Source organism: Electrona antarctica (assembly GCF_951216825.1).
Source record: "Electrona antarctica genome assembly, contig: SUPER_22_unloc_1, whole genome shotgun sequence".
NCBI lineage: Eukaryota > Metazoa > Chordata > Actinopteri > Myctophiformes > Myctophidae > Electrona > Electrona antarctica.
Window position 1 is genome coordinate 1 of NW_027638776.1, and position 19,352 is coordinate 19,352.

The 19,352-nt window shown below is 46.4% G+C and overlaps 1 protein-coding gene across 1 annotated transcript in view; it reads right to left on the reverse strand.

Moving 5' to 3' along the window:
• Positions 1-1,129: 1,129 nt before the first annotated feature.
• The window catches only part of LOC306916008 (uncharacterized protein), a gene marked incomplete at its 3' end in the record, with an annotated part of 30,209 nt that continues 11,986 nt past the window's right edge, over positions 1,130-19,352 (reverse strand). The window contains exons 8-18 of the mRNA XM_079530583.1: positions 16,154-19,294; positions 15,380-15,500; positions 14,780-14,862; positions 14,262-14,314; positions 12,781-12,808; positions 11,044-11,117; positions 8,538-8,691; positions 7,439-7,502; positions 3,700-3,926; positions 2,250-2,587; positions 1,130-1,217 (exon numbers count right to left, since the gene is read on the reverse strand). Coding sequence (XP_079386709.1) covers positions 1,130-1,217; positions 2,250-2,587; positions 3,700-3,926; positions 7,439-7,502; positions 8,538-8,691; positions 11,044-11,117; positions 12,781-12,808; positions 14,262-14,314; positions 14,780-14,862; positions 15,380-15,500; positions 16,154-19,294 — 4,371 coding nt within the window. The remainder of the gene's footprint in view (positions 1,218-2,249; positions 2,588-3,699; positions 3,927-7,438; positions 7,503-8,537; positions 8,692-11,043; positions 11,118-12,780; positions 12,809-14,261; positions 14,315-14,779; positions 14,863-15,379; positions 15,501-16,153; positions 19,295-19,352) is intronic.

Here is a 19,352-nt window from a genome sequence, read left to right on the forward strand (position 1 = left end):
TTTTTGGCCGGGGACCCCCGAAAATGCTTTGGCAACGTCTCGGGACCCCCGACCCGCCCCCCTCCCGACCCCCAATATAAATTGACTGCTACAATAACCTTAATAATAGAGACAATACACCATAAATAAATACTGAAACCAGATATAATCATTAAGCAAAGTTAATGCATGCACTTTGTGTACTATGTAATCTCTTGATTTCCATTTTCCAGCCATTCAGTTTTTTTTATTTTTTTATAATTTGGGGACCCCCCAAAATAATTTGGCGACCCCCCCCCGAGGGGTCGCGACCCATGGGTTGAGAACCCCTGCGGTAGAGCCTACAATGTGATTGTGAGGTTGAAAAGGGTTGGCGGGGGGGGGGGGGGGGGGGGGGGGGGGGCATCTTAAACAGACCTCAGATGGGGAAAGCTATTTTGAAGAGGTGGGTTTTGAGTGAAGTCTTGAAGGTATTTATATGCAACGGGCTCGCGTGCGTAATAACATCTGTGCGCAAGTCATGGTCAGGAGTGTCATTTTAGTTTTTTGGCCCATCATGAGACGCGTGCGCCGTGGATTAGCACAATGCCGGGAGAAACGGGCGAAACCCGGGAGGCAATCTAAGGGAAAACGACTTCACCTGCCGCGCCTCGGAGACACTCTATTTAACTCTGAAGCGGATCTCATTTCCACAGACTTTGATAAAGGCCGCAGGGTGCAAATGTGTTCCGTCTCCCGACTAAATTAAATGCTGCAAAAAAATTGATGTCACCGTGGACAACCCTCCCGTTTTAATGGGCTTCGTGCTCGGCAGCCAGCAACCAGTTTGAGAGTGATGGCCTGACAAAGTGCTCCGTTTACAAAGCCACACACCGCCACACGGCTCTTTTTGACTACAAGAACTACTACTAGGTCCAAATGCCTATTCCCTGGGTTGCGTTTATGCGAACACACACATGTTTTGTCCACTACAATAGGACGAAACACAAATGCAGAACGCATGTTCTGTGTTATGTCTGTGTGTTTGATGGCCGCCTCAATGCTTTTTCCATTGGGAGCCACATGGTTTGACCAAACATTTGTGTTTGATGTCTGTGTTCTGTCCAAGTGTGCATGATAATGTGTACCATGAATGTGTTTGTTACTGTACCTGTTCGCATGATGATGTGAGTGGCCTCGGCCGTCACCTGGGAACGCACTTGACCTCCCAACTTCTTGGCCAACTTCCTGACCATCACCTACAGACAGTACGTGAAACCAAGAAGGTGGAAAGGGTTAAACCGCTGTCACGATTACACATTTAACTTGGCGATTTATTGTCACTCAAATTAACAGCTTCACTTCAAACCCGCTACACCCGCGTTTTATTCCATTGTCTTTCCCTGCTAAACCTGCTAAACCCAATTTGATATGTTTAATTTTGTCGCGGACATCTTGACGAGCCGGACGCGTTATGACGACGTAACCGGAAATCGGAAACCTACAAACTGGCTTGCAAGGGCTTCTGGGAAACTGAGTCCAATGCAAAGTGAACGAGGGCGCAAGGGACAATCTTGGCTTGCTAGCCTCTTTGACGTTGATGGCGTCGAGGAAGTGGGTTGTGTGTCGACTGGGGAACACACGATGGGACTATTTTCAGCCGTATTTTCATCATAAGGAGGTAGAATTACGACGCTTTGACGCCTCGAAGGGAACTGTAAACATCTTAACTTCTTATAATGACTAGTCTGGCAATAAAGCTTAATTGCGATTAATGATTTAATTGTGTGTTTTTTTTTTGCATTGAACATTGGAAGGATACAAATATAGTATTTCTGTTTGCCTTCTAGGTTTTGTAATCCTCACATTGCATATCAACGTTTCCGGTGACTTCTAAAAAGAAGGTACAGCCACAGGCGATATTTGCTTCCGGTTCATTTTTTTTGGGGGGGTGGGCTTCCGGGGGGGGGGGGGGGGGGGGTCCCCGCTGCATCCGTGACATAGGGCCGATTCATACTCCTATTTTACCACTGTAGTGCCAAAATGATTTCGGCTCGTCAGAAATGTTCAGTAGTACCGAAGAGCCGACTTTAGGACGGTAAATCAGTCATGGCGAATGAGAACTTTAACCCATTTAGACCTTAGCCTTAGTTAGACCTTAGTAGCGCGGCACTCGGTGCTATTTTTCAATAGCTAAAGCATAACATAATGCTTAAAAAAGGGGCTCTCGCCCAAAATGGGTTAATCCATGATAATAATTAGAATAATAAAGTAAGCTGATAATAAATCACCTGCTCATTTGTGCCCAGTCCCGAGGACACCAGCACCAGCGGAGGAGGAGGAGCCCCATGGCGGCCGTGTGCCAGCGAGAACACGCTGCTGCCGGCGGCGGCTCGGGCATCGCCTGCGGCTTCGGCCTGTGAACTCCTCCTCCTCTCAGCTCCACCGGCTCCTCTGATAGGCTTGGCCTGTGAACTCCTCCTCTCAGCTCCACCGGCTCCTCTGATAGGCTTGGCCTGTGAACTCCTCCTCTCAGCTCCACCGGCTCCTCTGATAGGCTTGGCCTGTGAACTCCTCCTCCTCTCCGCTCCAGCGGCTCCTCTGATAGTCTGTCCGGACCGCTGCCTCGCTAAGAGACACCAAGAGAGAGACAAGAGAGCAACAACAACAACAACAAAAGGATCCATTACATTATAGCGCCCAGTCGATTTATAAACACGGACCACTTTTACTGACGGACCGGATGTTGTTGTGAATGTGTGTGTAGCAGCTAACAATAGCCATTCCACTCTAAAGGCGATCGACAACAACGGGAGGTAAGAATAAATCTATCGCGACCAGCGACTGGACAGCGAAGGGCCGTCTAACACAGGATGTTTTTTTTATAATTAGACGGGATGATTTAGATCGCGAGTTATTAACGTTTTAAGATTTTCGTTGTCGTCGGCTAAACAAGGGAGGGAGTTTTTCGATGACGTCTCACTCTTGCGCAACATCGAGGATTGCACAACAGGCGCTCCTAGGCTGTGGAGCGATGCGATCCGTTTTCATATCAATAAACTTCATCTTGTGGATCAAACTTCGTCTTGGGCGTCGGGCGTTACTAATAGAAAGGCCAAAGAACTTCGTCCTGGGCGAATGATACATCTAGTCTACCAGGCCTGCAGTAGGCTATGATGCACTGGACACATGTCTTCTACATCTAGTCTACCAGGCCTGCAGTAGGCTATGATGCACTGGACACATGTCTTCTACATCTAGTCTACCAGGCCTGCAGTAGGCTATGATGCACTGGACACATGTCTTCTACATCTAGTCTACCAGGCCTGCAGTAGGCTATGATGCACTGGACACATGTCTTCTACATCTAGTCTACCAGGCCTGCAGTAGACTATGATGCACTGGACACATGTCTTCTACATCTAGTCTACCAGGCCTGCAGTAGACTATGATGCACTGGACACATGTCTTCTACATCTAGTCTACCAGGCCTGCAGTAGACTATGATGCACTGGACACATGTCTTCTACATCTAGTCTACCAGGCCCGCAGTAGGATATGATGCACTGGACAAAATATGTGCATGACATTATTTAAATAAACTAGAAATACGAGGAAATGACAGAGGGATAAATCAACTTTTAACGACTGCCAGACAGGAGTTTTCATGTTGCACGGTTAGACTACGGTCATTACAGTACAAGCAGTACAACGCATCCCATCACGCCTCGTCCCACTGACCTGGTTCTGTGTTTCCGTCATGCTGGGGTGGGCCGGGCAGGGTGGGCCCGGGATGCTGGGGTGGGCCGGGCAGGGTGGGCCCGGGATGCTGGGGTGGGCCCGGCAGGGTGGGCCCGGGATGCTGGGGTGGGCCGGGCAGGGTGGGCCCGGGACCATCGCTTCTTCTCCCCGAACCAGATGGCAGGGCGGGGCTGGGGTTCCTCTCTGCGCCCGGCGCACCTGACTCCCTGGGGAGGAGGAAGACAAGAAGGTTAGGCGTCGTGGAACGCAGAGAACCGATACAGTGTGGACAACCGGACTGTTGTGGTCATCAAAACGTTTTCATGTCAAGGACAAGGACCCCAAATTGATGTCGTTACTGTCGGGAGGAAACCACCTAACTCCATCAAGTTTTTGATTTTGTACATTTTGATGCCAATACTTTGGTACTTTTACTCAAGTTTAAAAAAAGAAAAGCTTTTGAATGCAGGTCTTATACTTGTAACAGAATCTTTTTTTATATATATTGTGGCATTGACAGATTTTCTTTTCTTTTAAGTGATACATCCGAGTGCTTTCTTCAACCACTGGTTGTCAGCGGCTGTGGCAGCCAGGCGGTTCCCGTCTCCTGTACGATAGAAGCAGCTCTGGCACTTCTCTTCTCGCCAACTCTCTCGGGGGCCGTCGTCGCTTCTCTGCCTCTACTCAAGGCTATTCCTCTAGCCCGTTCTGGGCGGGAACCCCTTTTGGTGTTTTAAAGCATTATGTTATACTTTTAGCTATTGAAAAATAGCAGATCTACAAGCTCATACTCAAACCATACCTCAAACTTGTAGGTCTGCTATTTTTGAAAAACCCGTGAAAATGTGCCTCAAATCTTTCAATATATTATTACAGAGTGAACATTTTAACTCAAATCTTTGCTTCTGGGGAGGGTCCCTGGAACAACATATTTTCAGATGGGGGGGGCGGAGACATATTACATATAATCTTTGGGGTCCTTGACGTGAAATATTGAGCACCACGTCAGGCCTATAAGGGCACCACGTCAGGCCTATATGGGCTAGAGACAACAGTTCCTCCCCCCCCCCCCCTAAAGCCTCAGAGCCTCAAGAGCTCTTTGAAAAAAGAGGGGGGGGGTCCGTGGCAAAAATAAACGACTTAGAAGGTATTTGTAGAATGGGCCTTAGTTGCGGGCCGGTTGTCGTGGGATTTTCATAATACAAGAGTTTCGCACAGAACTAGTGATTACCAGCTATTTACACCATTTTAAAAGAATAATAAAAAAATCGAAATGGGTTAAACGAATATTAAAAAAGGCAACAACGGCTTTGGAGTGGACAACCAATTCAACTCACTGGGGCTTCCTCTCTGTATGTTTACATGATTGCCAAATGGAACACGAAACAGAACAACAAACAATACATGGTTTCCACCCGAGACAAGCAACGCAATTCATGTCTCCTACAATAATGCCTCGTGTCTCATATAATAATATCCCCAAGAGGACAGCACTTAGAAGGCGGGGGGGGGGGGGATGGTAGGCAGCCAAGCAGGAGAGATGAATTACACCAGCAACACAAGTTTTCCTCTAAGTGCCCTAAATGACAAATAAGATGCAGTCACTAATGACTTTTGTATTCTCCCACACAGCATAAGCACACACTGTTGTTCATTAGGGAGATTATCTGCCCGTCCTCTTCAGATCCATCACCCTGTGCAAGCCAGCCTGCGCACGCACGCACGCACGCACGCACGCACGCACGCACGCACGCACGCACGCACGCACGCAAACTTTCTTCATCGCTTGCCGAAAGAGAAGACAATTACCTGCCCAGTGATGTAAATAGGTTTTCAATGTAATGAGTCCCGGGATGCAGGGATGGTCTTTTAGAGAGGAGTCCCAGGGACATTGTATGAGTCCCACTTCAACGACGTTAGGAGTCATAATTAGCTATTTTTACAAATTGCAGCATTTAACTCCCATTTAATTTTATATGGTTATCATGTGGTTATAGAGCACCGAAGTCTGACGTCACTTTCAGTAGAGGGCACCAACACACAGGTTCGTGTATTTTTTTATTTGTATTGAAATCTCCATAGGGCGATTTTATGTCGCTTCATATAAGAACTGTGTTTGAAAAATAAACCGACCACCCCGGCGTTTCTGTCAGGGGAGTGGCTGTGCGTCGTTAATGATGTCCATTCATATTTGATACAGCCAGTTTCTAGAGAAAATGGAATTAATGTGACCGCAAAAGCCTTGAAACTACATATGAATGCAATGTCGCTGAGCATATACGTCACGCCCAGCTGTCAACATATTGCGTTCCTGAGATTCCTCGTTGACGTAAGCTCAGCTGGTGGTGAATCGACTCGTACTAACCACGATACATTATATATCAATAAAATTAAAATTAAAATAAACCTATCCAGCCTACCCGGAAATGTAGTCTCTGGGTTGTTTGGCTCGTTTCTAACGCTTATTTTGTTACTCTTTGGGTATATTTGTACATTTCCACCTTCAGTCGATGCTTCATATCCATATGAGTGAAAAGGCCGGGGTGATCGGTTTATTTTTCAAACACAGTTCTTATATGAGGCGATCTAAAATCCCCCTATGGAGATTATAATGCTTATAAAAAGATACACGAACCATGGGACTGGCGCCCTCTACTGATAGTAGAGGGCAGTGACGTCAGGACTTCGGTGCTCTATATTCATGTAGAAAACGGAAGAATAAAAGATTACTACAACTAAAGCTAGCAAAATAAACTAGAATAAAAACAGTACAGTAGTACAGTAGTGCATCCCGTGGATGCAGAGGTCGTTGTTTTATTGCGTCCCTTAACTGCATTTTGGGATGCAAAATAAACCCTATTTTAATGTCTGCCTGCCACTCATTCGAGTTACTGTTCTGTTGTAAAATGGCTGCAACGCCGAATCCGTCTACAACGTGTAGAGTTAGGAATCCGTCTACAACGTGTAGAGTTAGGAATCCGTCTACAACGTGTAGAGTTAGGAATCCGTCTACAACGTGTAGAGTTAGGAATCCGTCTACAACGTGTAGAGTTAGGAATCCGTCTACAACGTGTAGAGTTAGGAATCCGTCTACAACGTGTAGAGTTAGGAATCCGTCTACAACGTGTAGAGTTAGGAATCCGTCTACAACGTGTAGAGTTAGGAATCCGTCTACAACGTGTAGAATCCGTCTACAACGTGTAGAATCCGTCTACAACGTGTAGAGTTAGGAATCCGTCTACAACGTGTAGAGTTAGGAATCCGTCTACAACGTGTAGAGTTAGGAATCCGTCTACAACGTGTAGAGTTAGGAATCCCTCTACAACGTGTAGAATCCGTCTACAACGTGTAGAGTTAGGAATCCGTCTACAACGTGTAGAATCCGTCTACAACGTGTAGAGTTAGGAATCCGTCTACAACGTGTAGAGTTAGGAATGTTAGGCACGTATAAAACAAAGGCCCGTGCAAACGGAAGTGGAGCGCTAACAGGGAGTGGACTTAATTTTTTATTATTTTAACTTTTTTTGCCGCTGGGTTCCCAGATGGACAAACTCACAACTAGATTGGCTATTAAAAATATATATATATATATTTTGTAGATCAGTATAAAATAGGGTTAAAGTGGTTCATTTTGCCAGGGGACCCCCTGGACGTCCCGACACAAGGACCCCCCAGAACACACATGGAGGACCACTGACGTAAGGAATTGTCACATGACATCAGGACAGGATGTGCCTACCTGGCAGAAAGCCTCCGCGGGGCCCCCTCCTGGCCACATGGCAGCGTCACGTGAAGGTCATGGCCTTGGGGAGACAAAGCAGCAGTGATTGGTGTAAAGCAGTGAAGGTCATGGCCTTGGGGAGACAAAGCAGCAGTGATTGGTGTAAAGCAGTGAAGGTCATGGCCTTGGGGAGACAAAACAGCAGTGATTGGTGTAAAGCAGTGAAGGTCATGGACTTGGGGAGACAAAACAGCAGTGATTGGTGTAAAGCAGTGAAGGTCATGGCCTTGGGGAGACAAAACAGCAGTGATTGGTGTAAAGCAGTGGTTCTCAACCCTTTTCATTTCAAGGCCCAATGTTTATTCAGCATTTAAGCCACGGACCACCATTTGTTTGTGACAAAATTTGGATTTTCTTTTCCACTTCTGTGGACCTCAACATTACACCTAGCTACATGTTTAAGCATTTATTTCATATGTACATGTCGATTTCAGCTCTTGACACTTATTTCAGACATGCTCTAGTATGTGAAGAGTCTGCCTGTGTCATTAACTCATTTTGGAGAGAAAAAAATAAAAATAAAACGTTTTTCTCCTCTGGTGAAAAGCTGGAGTTTGCGCGATGGCAGGCTCTCAGTCAAATCTGGTCACATTTGATAAGATCTACTGTAGCCTCTCAGATCCAAAACTAACGAATATTTTGTTGTCGTTGGATAAGATTTTGTCCACAATGCCGTGCTTTTGGTAAACGTTGATAAAAAAAAATAACAATTCGTCTACATTCTCAAATTGTGTAAATTAAGCAATGCAGATGTTTAACAATAATGTAACTCTTGAGTGTTCAAATGCCTGTATCTCCAAATCGGCTCAATGAATGTCGTTTTCACCAGTTTTTCAACGGCTGACGCAGACGCTGTGATACTCACGGTCGGGGTTTTTTCTGCACCGAGCGAGAGAACAACAACCGGTCAAGACGCCACACACAGCATTCAGTCATTGTAACACACGGTTACGGATATGTGTCTCTTCAAAATAAGTGTTACGCGCGATAAAACCTTGGCAATGCGGGATTTAATGCTGGCGGCAAGACGGTGAAAGACGTTTAGACCGTCGGGTACCTGTGGATGTGCTACTTTGAAGCTGCGGCAGCGGGAGGTCAGAGTTCACGGCGGCTTGCTGAGAAGCAACACCCTCCTTGGCCCTGAGCGCCTCCGTCAAAGCCGCCATCATTTTCTCCATCCGCGCCAGCTCTTCCTTCATCTCCAGCTTTTGCTTTTTGAACACACACACACACACACACACACACACACACACACACACACACACACACACACACACACACACACACACACACACACACACACACACACACACACACACACACACACACACACACACACACACACACACACACACACACACACACACACACACACACACACACACACACACACACACGTTGTGTACCGATAATATGGGACAACATTAGCAGCCGTCCTTCAACCAAGGGAGCATACGGGATTACTCTGTGATGGAGGGCAACTAGCAAGCTTTCAGGGCCAGAAAACACTTGTTGTTAGTGCCAGGATGAGAGAGAGAGAGAGAGAGAGAGAGAGAGAGAGAGAGAGAGAGAGCATGCGAGGTAAAGAGGGAGGTACACAAGCAGAATTCCTGTCAGAGTTTGACCCCATTTACACCTTGCATTAAAGTGCCATCTGTTGGTATTGTTGTGATTGTTGTCTAGTTTCCAGGGGGCAAGGGGTCCCCTAACCTCACTCCGCCAGATGGGGCAGCAGAGAGTACACTGGGTTCCCCCCTCCTGCTCCCATCTGGGAACTCTCAGGCAGACTTGATGCTCCCATAGAGTATTAAAAGGATAGAGACTGATCTGGCGCGAAGCTCCGCCCCCTCCGCTATTCATGTCAGTGGAAGTTGCTCAGTGGCGTTTTGAAGCACCCGGAAGGACCGTCTCAGAACGTCTACTTCCGCATTTGACCACCAAATTTTGGTGGTCCGGCCACCAAACGGCCTGGCCAATCAGCGGCAGCTAGAGGCGGGGTTCAAGGCAGCACTGTGTATGCCTTGATCCCGCCTCTAGCTGCCGCTGATTGGCGGAGCAGTCTGCCTGAGAGTTCCCAGATGGGAGCAGGAGGGGGAACCCAGTGTACTCTCTGCTGCCCCATCTGGAGGAGTCAGGTTAGGGGTCCCAAGCATTGCATTAAAATAATTTTAACCACTTTATCCATTTATATGTTTGCTGATCTACAAGCACGTACATCTCTGCTATGTTTGTTTTTTTAAACCCTAAGGGGGGGGGGGGGGGGGTCCCTAGATACCTATCAATTTGGAGGGTCCTTGCGACTTGAAAAGGTGAGAACCGACGGTGTAAACTGGACACTGCTGCTAAACACAGACTGTCTGTCTGTCGGTCTGTCCGTCCGTCTGTCTGTCTGCATATACAGTATGTGTGTTTGTGAATGACTGTTACTAACTTACTGCTATCAGTAGATACCAACCGTCTGAATTAAATCGTTTCAGCATACAGCAGGAGCACATCGATTATGTGTCAACCGTCACACACACACACACACACACACACACACACACACACACACACACACACACACACACACACACACACACACACACACACACACACACACACACACACACACACACACACACACACACACACACACACACACACACACACACACACACACACACACACACACACACACACACAATGTGTGCTCAGCTGTGTTTGAACCAGGGCTCTCTCTCTCTCTCTCTCTAAACTACCAGAGTCCAGCTCACAATCAAATACAACAGACGGATGGAAGTGGTGAAAAAACACACTGGAAGATGGATGGGGCAGAAAACAAGAAATCATCTCCAAAGGCAGTATTTCCCCTCCCCGACATAAATGAAATGCAATTTAGAAAAATGCTGAGGGACACTTTTTTTTTTAAGTGAGCCGGGCATGTAGTCAGTCATCCAGGATGTGACAGCTCAGCGGGGTAAAGACATGCAGTGGCTGCTGCCATCTACTGGGCACGACGGGACAGTGCAGCGTCGGTCACGACATACTTCAAAACCCAATCTCCCCAGACAGATTCCACTCACAGCAGAATCTGCCTTAACCCATTGAGACTTGAGACCAGATTCTACAAAATGTCTTCAAAATCATGACAGTTTTCTGCAAAGGCTATGATTCTACATCAGTGATTCTCATCACTATTTCATGTCAAGGACCCCAAAAATTATATCTAATTGGCCGCCGACCCCCATCTGAAAATATGTTGTTCCAGGGACAGCAGAATCTCTGTTCTACACAAAACAAAAGAGGGTGGTGCCCTCAGAGGCGAAAACAAAAGGGGGAAAAAAAGTATTCCTTTTTTATTTTCTTTACCGAATGGGTTCCCGGATTGACTTCAAATAAATACTGCTGATCAAGCATAAAAGGCTGGAGTTACAATTTCTAATCTTGCAGAGGATGCTAAATCCGTTTGCCTTTGCCTATATTCTTCATAAATTGAATACGACTGAGGGTTTTGAAGACCGCAGAGGGACTCGATGCATAAAACATGACCTAATGAAACTGGCGGTTGTAATCGCATTTACCTGCGTAGCGAGGTAGTCGCCGGAGGATTGTGATGACGCCACAGAATCGGCCATGTCACATGTTGGGAGATACGCTGTGAAGAACAAGAAACCATTAAAAGGCTAGATAAGTAACATTCTCTCATATGTGTGGAACAGTGGTGACACCTTCTTTCCACACGGCCATTTTTGGCATAGTTCCCCCAGACTGTACACTCACATCTCCACAAGCAAATGCTTTGGCATTTGCATCCCTATTAGCCCGTAGACTAATCCTCCTTAATTGGAAGTCGGATAAGGCACCTTCCTTTCAACAATGGCTAAAAGAAGTTCCATCATTCCTGCCTCTGGAGAAGCTCAGGTATAAAGTGGACAGAGCCCAACAAAACTTTGTCCTGGCTTGGAGTGCCTTTGTGGAGTTTGTTGAGGACTTTTCATTTCAGTGAACTGTAATCCGGACTGTGTCCGACTATGTCCCTGTCTTGACTCTTTTTGATCTATGATTGTCCGCTGCTTTGTCCCACCACTTTTTGTTTTTGTTTTAGCCTAGGGGGGGGGGGGGGGGGGGGGGGGGGTTGTATATGTTTGTGTGTTTTGTGTGTTTTGTGTGTTTTCTTGCATACATGTGTATTGTCATGTGAAGAAATGTAAAAATAAAGTTTGCAAAAAAAAAAAGATAAGTAACATGTACTCAACAGTGTTGATTTCGCCGGCTAAAACCAAGACGGAAAATGTCCGTCGACTACCTTTTTTCACTGACGAAAAACTAAATGGAAACTAAGCTATGATGACTAAAACTAAGACTAAAAAACTAGACTAAAATGTTAGGAAGGCAGAGTGGACAAGAGATCCAGTACAAGTCATTTTACACTTGGTTGCATGCTGAAAATAGCAGATCTACAAGCTTGTAGATCGGCTATTTTTAGCAAGTGTAAAAACAGTCATTACGATGGCATCAAGGCCCGCCAAAATACATTTTACAAAAATATGTACATAAAAACACCACAAATCAGAATTCAACTGTGGGTCTGCAACGAAATGCATATTAATTTGAGGGTTTGACATGAAAAGGTTTGAGAACCACTGGACCAGATTGAGTTCAGAGTATCGGTGGATAACATTAAAGGATAATTCCATGCTAGAAGGCTTTCTTACCTTTCTTTGTAGTTGTTACGTCCCCACCAAAGAGGTCCAGGTGTTATTTTGTGCAAAAGCGCATTATTGGCTATTTCCCCTACCATAAGCCCTCAATTAATTTAATTGAATTGAATTAGGGTGTTGTGCTAATTCGCTTATTTCCATCGCTCAAAAATCAATTTTGTTTTGTATATATCATCTCTTCAAAATGTAAATAGTATCCCAAGCGGCACACTTTACTACTTATTTCGATGGAAATAAGCGAATTAGCACAAAAACCCAACCCCCATTGAGGGGGAAATATTAGGGGAAATAGCCAATAATGCAATTTTGCACAAAATAACACCTGGACCTCTTTGGTGGGGACGTAACAACTCCAAATAAAGGTAAGAAAGCCTTCTAGCATGGAATTCTCCTTTAACATAGCATCTTAACCAGATATACAAGCTCACAGCACGTCACTTTGTGCCACGCTGCGCGCTGGTACATTATGCCATTTGTACATCTGCTTGTAGATCGGCTATTTTCTGTTGCCACATCCAAGTATAACTAAGTCACACTCAGTACTATAGTATAAATGACCCTAACCTAAACAACAATATATAATACAAATCCACATACCTTTTCCTTTGTCTTTGGTTGGACGCTTCTAAAAACACACACACACACACACACACACACACACACACACACACACACACACACACACACACACACACACACACACACACACACACACACACACACACACACACACACACACACACACACACACACACACACACACACACACACACACACACACACACACACACACACACACACACACACACACACACACACACACACACACACACACACACACACACACACACACACACACACACACACACACACACACACACACCGAACCAAGGAAAAGTATTAACCCATTTAGGCCTGATGTCGAAATTAAAAAAATGTCTTCTAAATCCTGACAGTTTTCTAAAATACCTCATGTTTCTGTATCAGTGGTGCTCAATATTTCATGTCAAGGACAATAAAAACTATATGTATTTGGCCACCGACCCCCATCTGAAAATATGCTGTTCCAGGAACCCCTCAGAAGAAAAGATTCGAGTTTAAAACGTTCGCAGACCTACAAGCTCGTAGCGCGGCACTCGGTGCCGCGCTACGAGCTCTGGGCAGGAACCCAAAAGGGGTTCCCGCCCAGAATGGTTTAAACGGTGGGTTCTGTCCAAACCTCCATTGGATCCTCAAAACGGTCGCTCAAACCACCCCGACTCCCACTTTGGAGATAGCCGTTAGTATGAGGAAGTCGGATGGAAATCAAATCTGTCTCCAAATGAATGGTCAAAAACCGCCTAGCTCCACTTGAGCTGCATTTCCACCTTCGATCGTGAGGCAGTATTGTGTTGTTTTAAAACCTTAATAGGTTAAAAGTTAATATTTTGGATATGGCTGATTTCTGCCAGACAGCACAGATACACAGTATATAGTAACATAACGAAAAAGAAAAGTCATGGGTGCATCAATTATTATTATTTATTTATTTGATTCCTTAAAGGACCACTTCACCACTATTCAACCCATCTTCATATAATTGGTCCTCACTAATGTCCATGATAAAATGCCACAATATTTTTCTACTCGGTCTGTGTCTCATGGGAGGGCTGTGGGCAGTTCATACCATCAGTCACACCACCAGTGACATCATCAATGGGGAATCAAAGCTAATAGAAACTGCAGGCTTTCTATTCCTGAAAAGTTGCAATGCAATAATGGAAGCCATCGTTCTCACGATAATAACAATCTAAATATATATATTTTTTAAATCTCGTTTAAAAAGGAAATCTGCCGGGTTTCAGAACTACCCCCAGCCCTCCTATGAGACAGACCGAATTGGAGAATTGAAGTATTTTATCATAAACATTTGTGAACTGAGGACCAATTATATGAAGATAGGTTGAAGAGTGGTGAAGTGGTCCTGTGTGTGTGTGTGTGTGTGTGTGTGTGTGTGTGTGTGTGTGTGTGTGTGTGTGTGTGTGTGTGTGTGTGTGTGTGTGTGTGTGTGTGTGTGTGTGTGTTGTTGGCATGAGTACCTTCTTCCTGAAGTTAGCCTTATTTTTTGTCTCCAAAAGAGCCTCCGTTGGTTCTACAGACAGACAGACAGACAGACAGACAGACAGACAGACAGACAGACAGACAGACAGACAGACAGACAGACAGACAGACAGACAGACAGACAGACAGACAGACAGACAGACAGACAGACAGACAGACAGACATTACATTTTTATTTCCAGTAGGTTTGCTCATTTCAGTTGAGATTTGATAGTTTCCAAAATATATATAATAATAATTATGCAAGGGACCCCAAGAACAGAGTACTTATGCCAATGTCAAAGATCTTCAACAATATCAAATGTACAAACTGCAAAAATTAACAAGTTAAGAAGTATGACTATTCAGAATCAGTTCATAGTCTATCTCCACTTCATCACCGATCTAGGGGTACTTGACATGAAAATGTCAACAAATGCTCTAAAGACAAATTCCAATCTTTTTTTTTTTTCGTTGGGCTTACAATTAGGAAAAAGGGGGGGGGGGGGGGGGGTACCTTGCAGTTGGCTGTCTGATTCTGACTCGCTGTCAGGCATGTCATGTTCCACCTGTCTGGTCTTCTCGGGGTCTCCTGGGTTCCTGGCACCAAAACATTAGGAAACATACTGAAAATGTTTGAGAACCACAGCTGCAGTGGGTATTGTTTACCAGTAGAGGGTGCAGTACTGTAGCGTTATGTGTAGTGTAGGACAGGGGTTCTCAACGTTTTTGGCCGGGGACCCCCGGAAATGCTTTGGCAATGTCTCGGGACCCCCACCCCGCCCCCTCCCGACCCCCAATATAAATTGACTGCTACAATAACCTTAAACCATTTTGGGCGGGAACCCCTTTTGGTGTTTTAAGCATTGTTATAATTTAGCTATTTAAAAATAGCAGATCTACAAGCTCATAGCGCGCCACCGAGTGGCGCGCTACGAGCTTGTAGGTCTGCTATTTTTGAAAAATCGTGAAAATAAAATTTAAAAATAAATCTTTTTTTTTTTTTTTTTTTTTTTGAAAATAATTTGGGGACCCCCTAAAATATTTTGGCGACCCCCCGAGGGGTTGCGACCCACGGGTTGAGAACCCCTGGTGTAGGAGGAAAGTGTTGTTTTACCCAGGAGATCCTCTCTGCTGGGCCCAGACCGGAGAACCTGGCACCAGGTTACCCACGAGGACGACGTGATGATCTCCACTTTCATCACACTCCTCCTCAGAAACCAAACAACTACTGTGTACTGGAGAGAGAGAGAGAGAGAGAGAGAGAGAGAGAGAGATTTTGGGAAAGTGAAAAACAGGCGTCATGGTTGTGTGAGGAGAACAATGTGACACAAACAGTGTGACGGAATTCAATATGATAGATAGATGAAAGATGAATTGAATTATGCACTGTTTTTAGGCAGATTATGATTCATGAAGCACTTTATTTGATTCGATAGAACTGCATTGTTTTTAGGTAGACTATGACACACTTATTTATTCTAGGATTGTATGTTCTATGTTTCTTTTCTTACCTGTCCCTCCCTTTTTAATGCTGACCCTGGGAGCTGTGCTCCAAGATTTCCTATGCACTTGTGCAAATGGCAAATAAAGTCTATTCTATTCTATTCTATTCGACTGTATAATAGGATCAGGAGAACACTAGGGCTATCACCATTATGACGATTAATTGTCATAGAAATAGTTGCCTCGTAAACAAAAGTTGCACGGGCAGATATGACCAACAACAAAACTAACTTAAATAGTGTGGATTTGGATTTGTTTTTACGTCCAGTACCTGTACGCACCTCCTCAGGAGTAGTACACACAAAGAAATGACGGACAATGGTCGATACCAAATCAGCAAAATATACGATTATGAATATAAAAACTAAATGTAAGTTTAACTTACAGTCGTCTGGGGTGCCGAACAAGTCCTGGCTGGTGGAGACCACACAGTCTGGGCTGGGGGGGACGTCGGCACGGGGGTGACCCGCTTGTTCTGTTGCGCCGTCGGTGCCATTCCTCCCACGTCCGTGGTCGTGTTCCTCGGAATCTCCACGACCCTGAACTTGGCCTAGGAGGAGCAAATCTGAAGATTCTTGCTCCGCCGCCGATGGGCAAGCAGACGTCGCCCGAGCAGAAGTAGCCAGCCTCTTTTCCCCTACGCTAAGATCCGATTCCGACGACGACGACTGCAACCTATGAGCTCTTTTCTTTCTCGTGCCAGCCTTGATGGGGGAATCGACGCTATAATCGCTGTTTACCTGGCTGACCTCTCTGTCTACCTGGCTGACCTCTCGTGCCTGGCGTGTCATCTCAACAACTGGGGGTATCAGGCCATCGGGGGTCAAGTCGGTTTCTGTACTGGCCATGTGTTCGACGGCGTCCTCGGCGTCTGGTTTTATCGGGACGCAAACAGAGTCCGGCAAAATGCTGCATCTCACGTCCGACTGCGTGATTTCCCCCGTCTCCTGTAGGACAGTGTCCAGTTGCTTTGAACATGCCGGGGTCCTGCTCAGCGCATCCTCCTCGGACACACAAAAGGCTGGGAAGAGCAGTCCAGAATCGGCCGCTTGGTGGAGGCCAGAAACGTCTGGGCTTTCCGCTTGACTTTTAGCCGCGATATTAGGCGAGAGGACGCTGCTGACATTACCGCCAGAGATGCCATTCACAACACCGTCCCGAGTGTTCCCGCTGGTATCTGGGATTGAACTCTCATCCACGACATGATCCACCTTGGCAACAGAGGACTTCTTCAGACCCCTTCGAGATCGAAGCCGTGACTCTTTCTTATGACTGGGGGAGGTAGAAGGGGGGATCAAATCCGCACAGGAAGAGGTAAATTCCGTTTCTTGTAACAGCTCATCTTGGATGATGGAGTGTTCCTTTGTCCCTGTGACCTCTGTTGCGCCTTTGATTTTGCAGTCGACATGACAGTTCACTTCTGTTACTTTGTCTGAATTCATATGGGGGTGTTCCTTTGTACCCAAGTAATCCTGCTCTGTTGAACCTTTGATTCCAGAGTCCACGGGACAATTCACTTCTGTTACATTTGATGTAATTGATTTATCTTTGATTCCAGCATCAATGTCGCAATTCACTTCTGTTAATCTGTCTGAATTACATTGCCTTGTTTTCGAGGTTGAACTTCCAAGATGGAAAGACTTTCTTCGAACGGCTTTAAAGCTCTTGAGCAGCTGCTCCGTGTCCAGCTCGCTGTCATTCCTCTTGTCTTCCTCTTCCATTTCAACGCACTGGCTCTGATTCGCCGGCGTCTCCATCGGATCTCTCTCGAGCAGAATTGTGCTTGGAGGTGGCTTATCTTGACTATCGTTTTCACCGGCTGGATTCTGCACAGCCGTTTTGCTGGGACTTGTAGAATCTGGGACCATCACCACAGAACAGGCGTCGCCGGCGGCTTCACAAGGACTTCTGCTACTTGGGACCATCACCACAGAACAGGCGTCGCCGGCGGCTTCACGAGGACTTCTGCCATTTGGGACTTCCGCCACAGACTCTTCGACTGTGGTCACAGCTCCTCGTGTTCTCGGATGGATAGACGTGCTCTCGCTAGACTCCAGTTTCTCTATCCCTCCCATATCACTGTCTATAACACAACAGTTTCTTTGAGCCAACCGTTGAGCCACATTTCCATTTTGACCAGGCGTGTCCTCGGATGTACGAACACGTGTGTCCACGTGTTTCTCCACATCTGTGCTGGGCACGTTGACCCTCACGTTCTGGGGAGGGCATGCTTTCTTGTGGCTGCCTTGGACTTCTTCAATGAGGCTCTTCAGTCTTTTACTTCTCCTGGCAGTCCTCATGAGTGGAGTTCCAGGTTCCTCGCTGCTGGGGTAATTCTCAATCTCAGCGTGTACCTCTTCCGTTACCGACGCCACCTTGGGGTGGCCTGTGGAGTTGCTTCCGCCAGCGCGGACCATAACGAGGGGCTTTGGCACTTTGACCGACAGCTTGCTCTTATCTAGCTTGGTGTTTTTACCTCTGTTCCTCCCAGCACTCCGTTTCTCAGTGCTGCTGTCCGACGCCACCCTGGTTTGTTCCTGTAGATCGCCGTCTACGGCCTGCCAGGTGTCCATCTTTCTCTTCTTTGATGTTCTCCCTGGCTGACGACGGAACACGACTTCAAACGCGGGGCTGTCCTCCTCCTCCTCTCCACCTTGGCCTTCGTTGTTGTTATTCTCTGGCAATTTACTCGGTTCCTCCACTTGTTCTAATCCCTTCCTGTCCATGCCTTTATTAGCAGTCACCGTATTTTCTTTTAAAAGGACATCCGTTGACAGGTCTGCTATTCCCAGTTGGTCCTCCAAGACGCTCCTCTTCACAAAATCAGCAGGGGTGAGAATGTTGCTCTTTCTCTTCTTGGGGACTTTTATCGGGCTCCGTGTTCCTTCGGGTGGTGCAGGTGGAGGGGCGGGTGGGTCTACAAACACCATCGGTTGTGCATGGACGGCCCGGCTCCTTCTTCGCCCTCGACCGTAGACCACCCCGAAGACCTGGTCCTCGAGGCATTTAGCGTGGTCCTCTCTCTGTGCGCTCACGTCCGGCACGATTTGCGCTGCCGAAACGGTGGAACTGTTTCCTGACGGGGAAGCAGGGCTCTCCGCGTGAACAGCATCTTCTTCAGCCGTTTTCTCAACCTGGGAATTGGCTTCGGAGGGTGGAATTTTCAGGAGCCACTCGGAAACCCTCTCCAGAGTTTGCTTCCTTTTCTGATCCAGAATGACGTCAGGTTCTGGGTCTGTGCCTTTGCTGTTCCTTAGAGACCGTCTAACTGGCGGTTGCTGCAGCTCTTCTGGAATCAACACCAGAGCTGACGACGGATTCTCCAAGTGTGAGATTCTCTTCTTGCATCGGTTTCTGGGTCTTGCCGTGGACTTTTCCACAATCTCTAGCATTTCCGTTTCTACTGCCGGCTCCAGAGCCTCTCCAGGAGGGCTGTTTTCCATGTCAGTCTCTTTCTCCCTGTCTGACGTTGGGTGAAAAGGACTTGAGTCCACAAGACTCATGAGCCTTGCAAAGTCATCCATTGCTGAGGAGGAAATGATAAATTATGAATCCTTCAGAACCAAACATACAAACAGAAATTA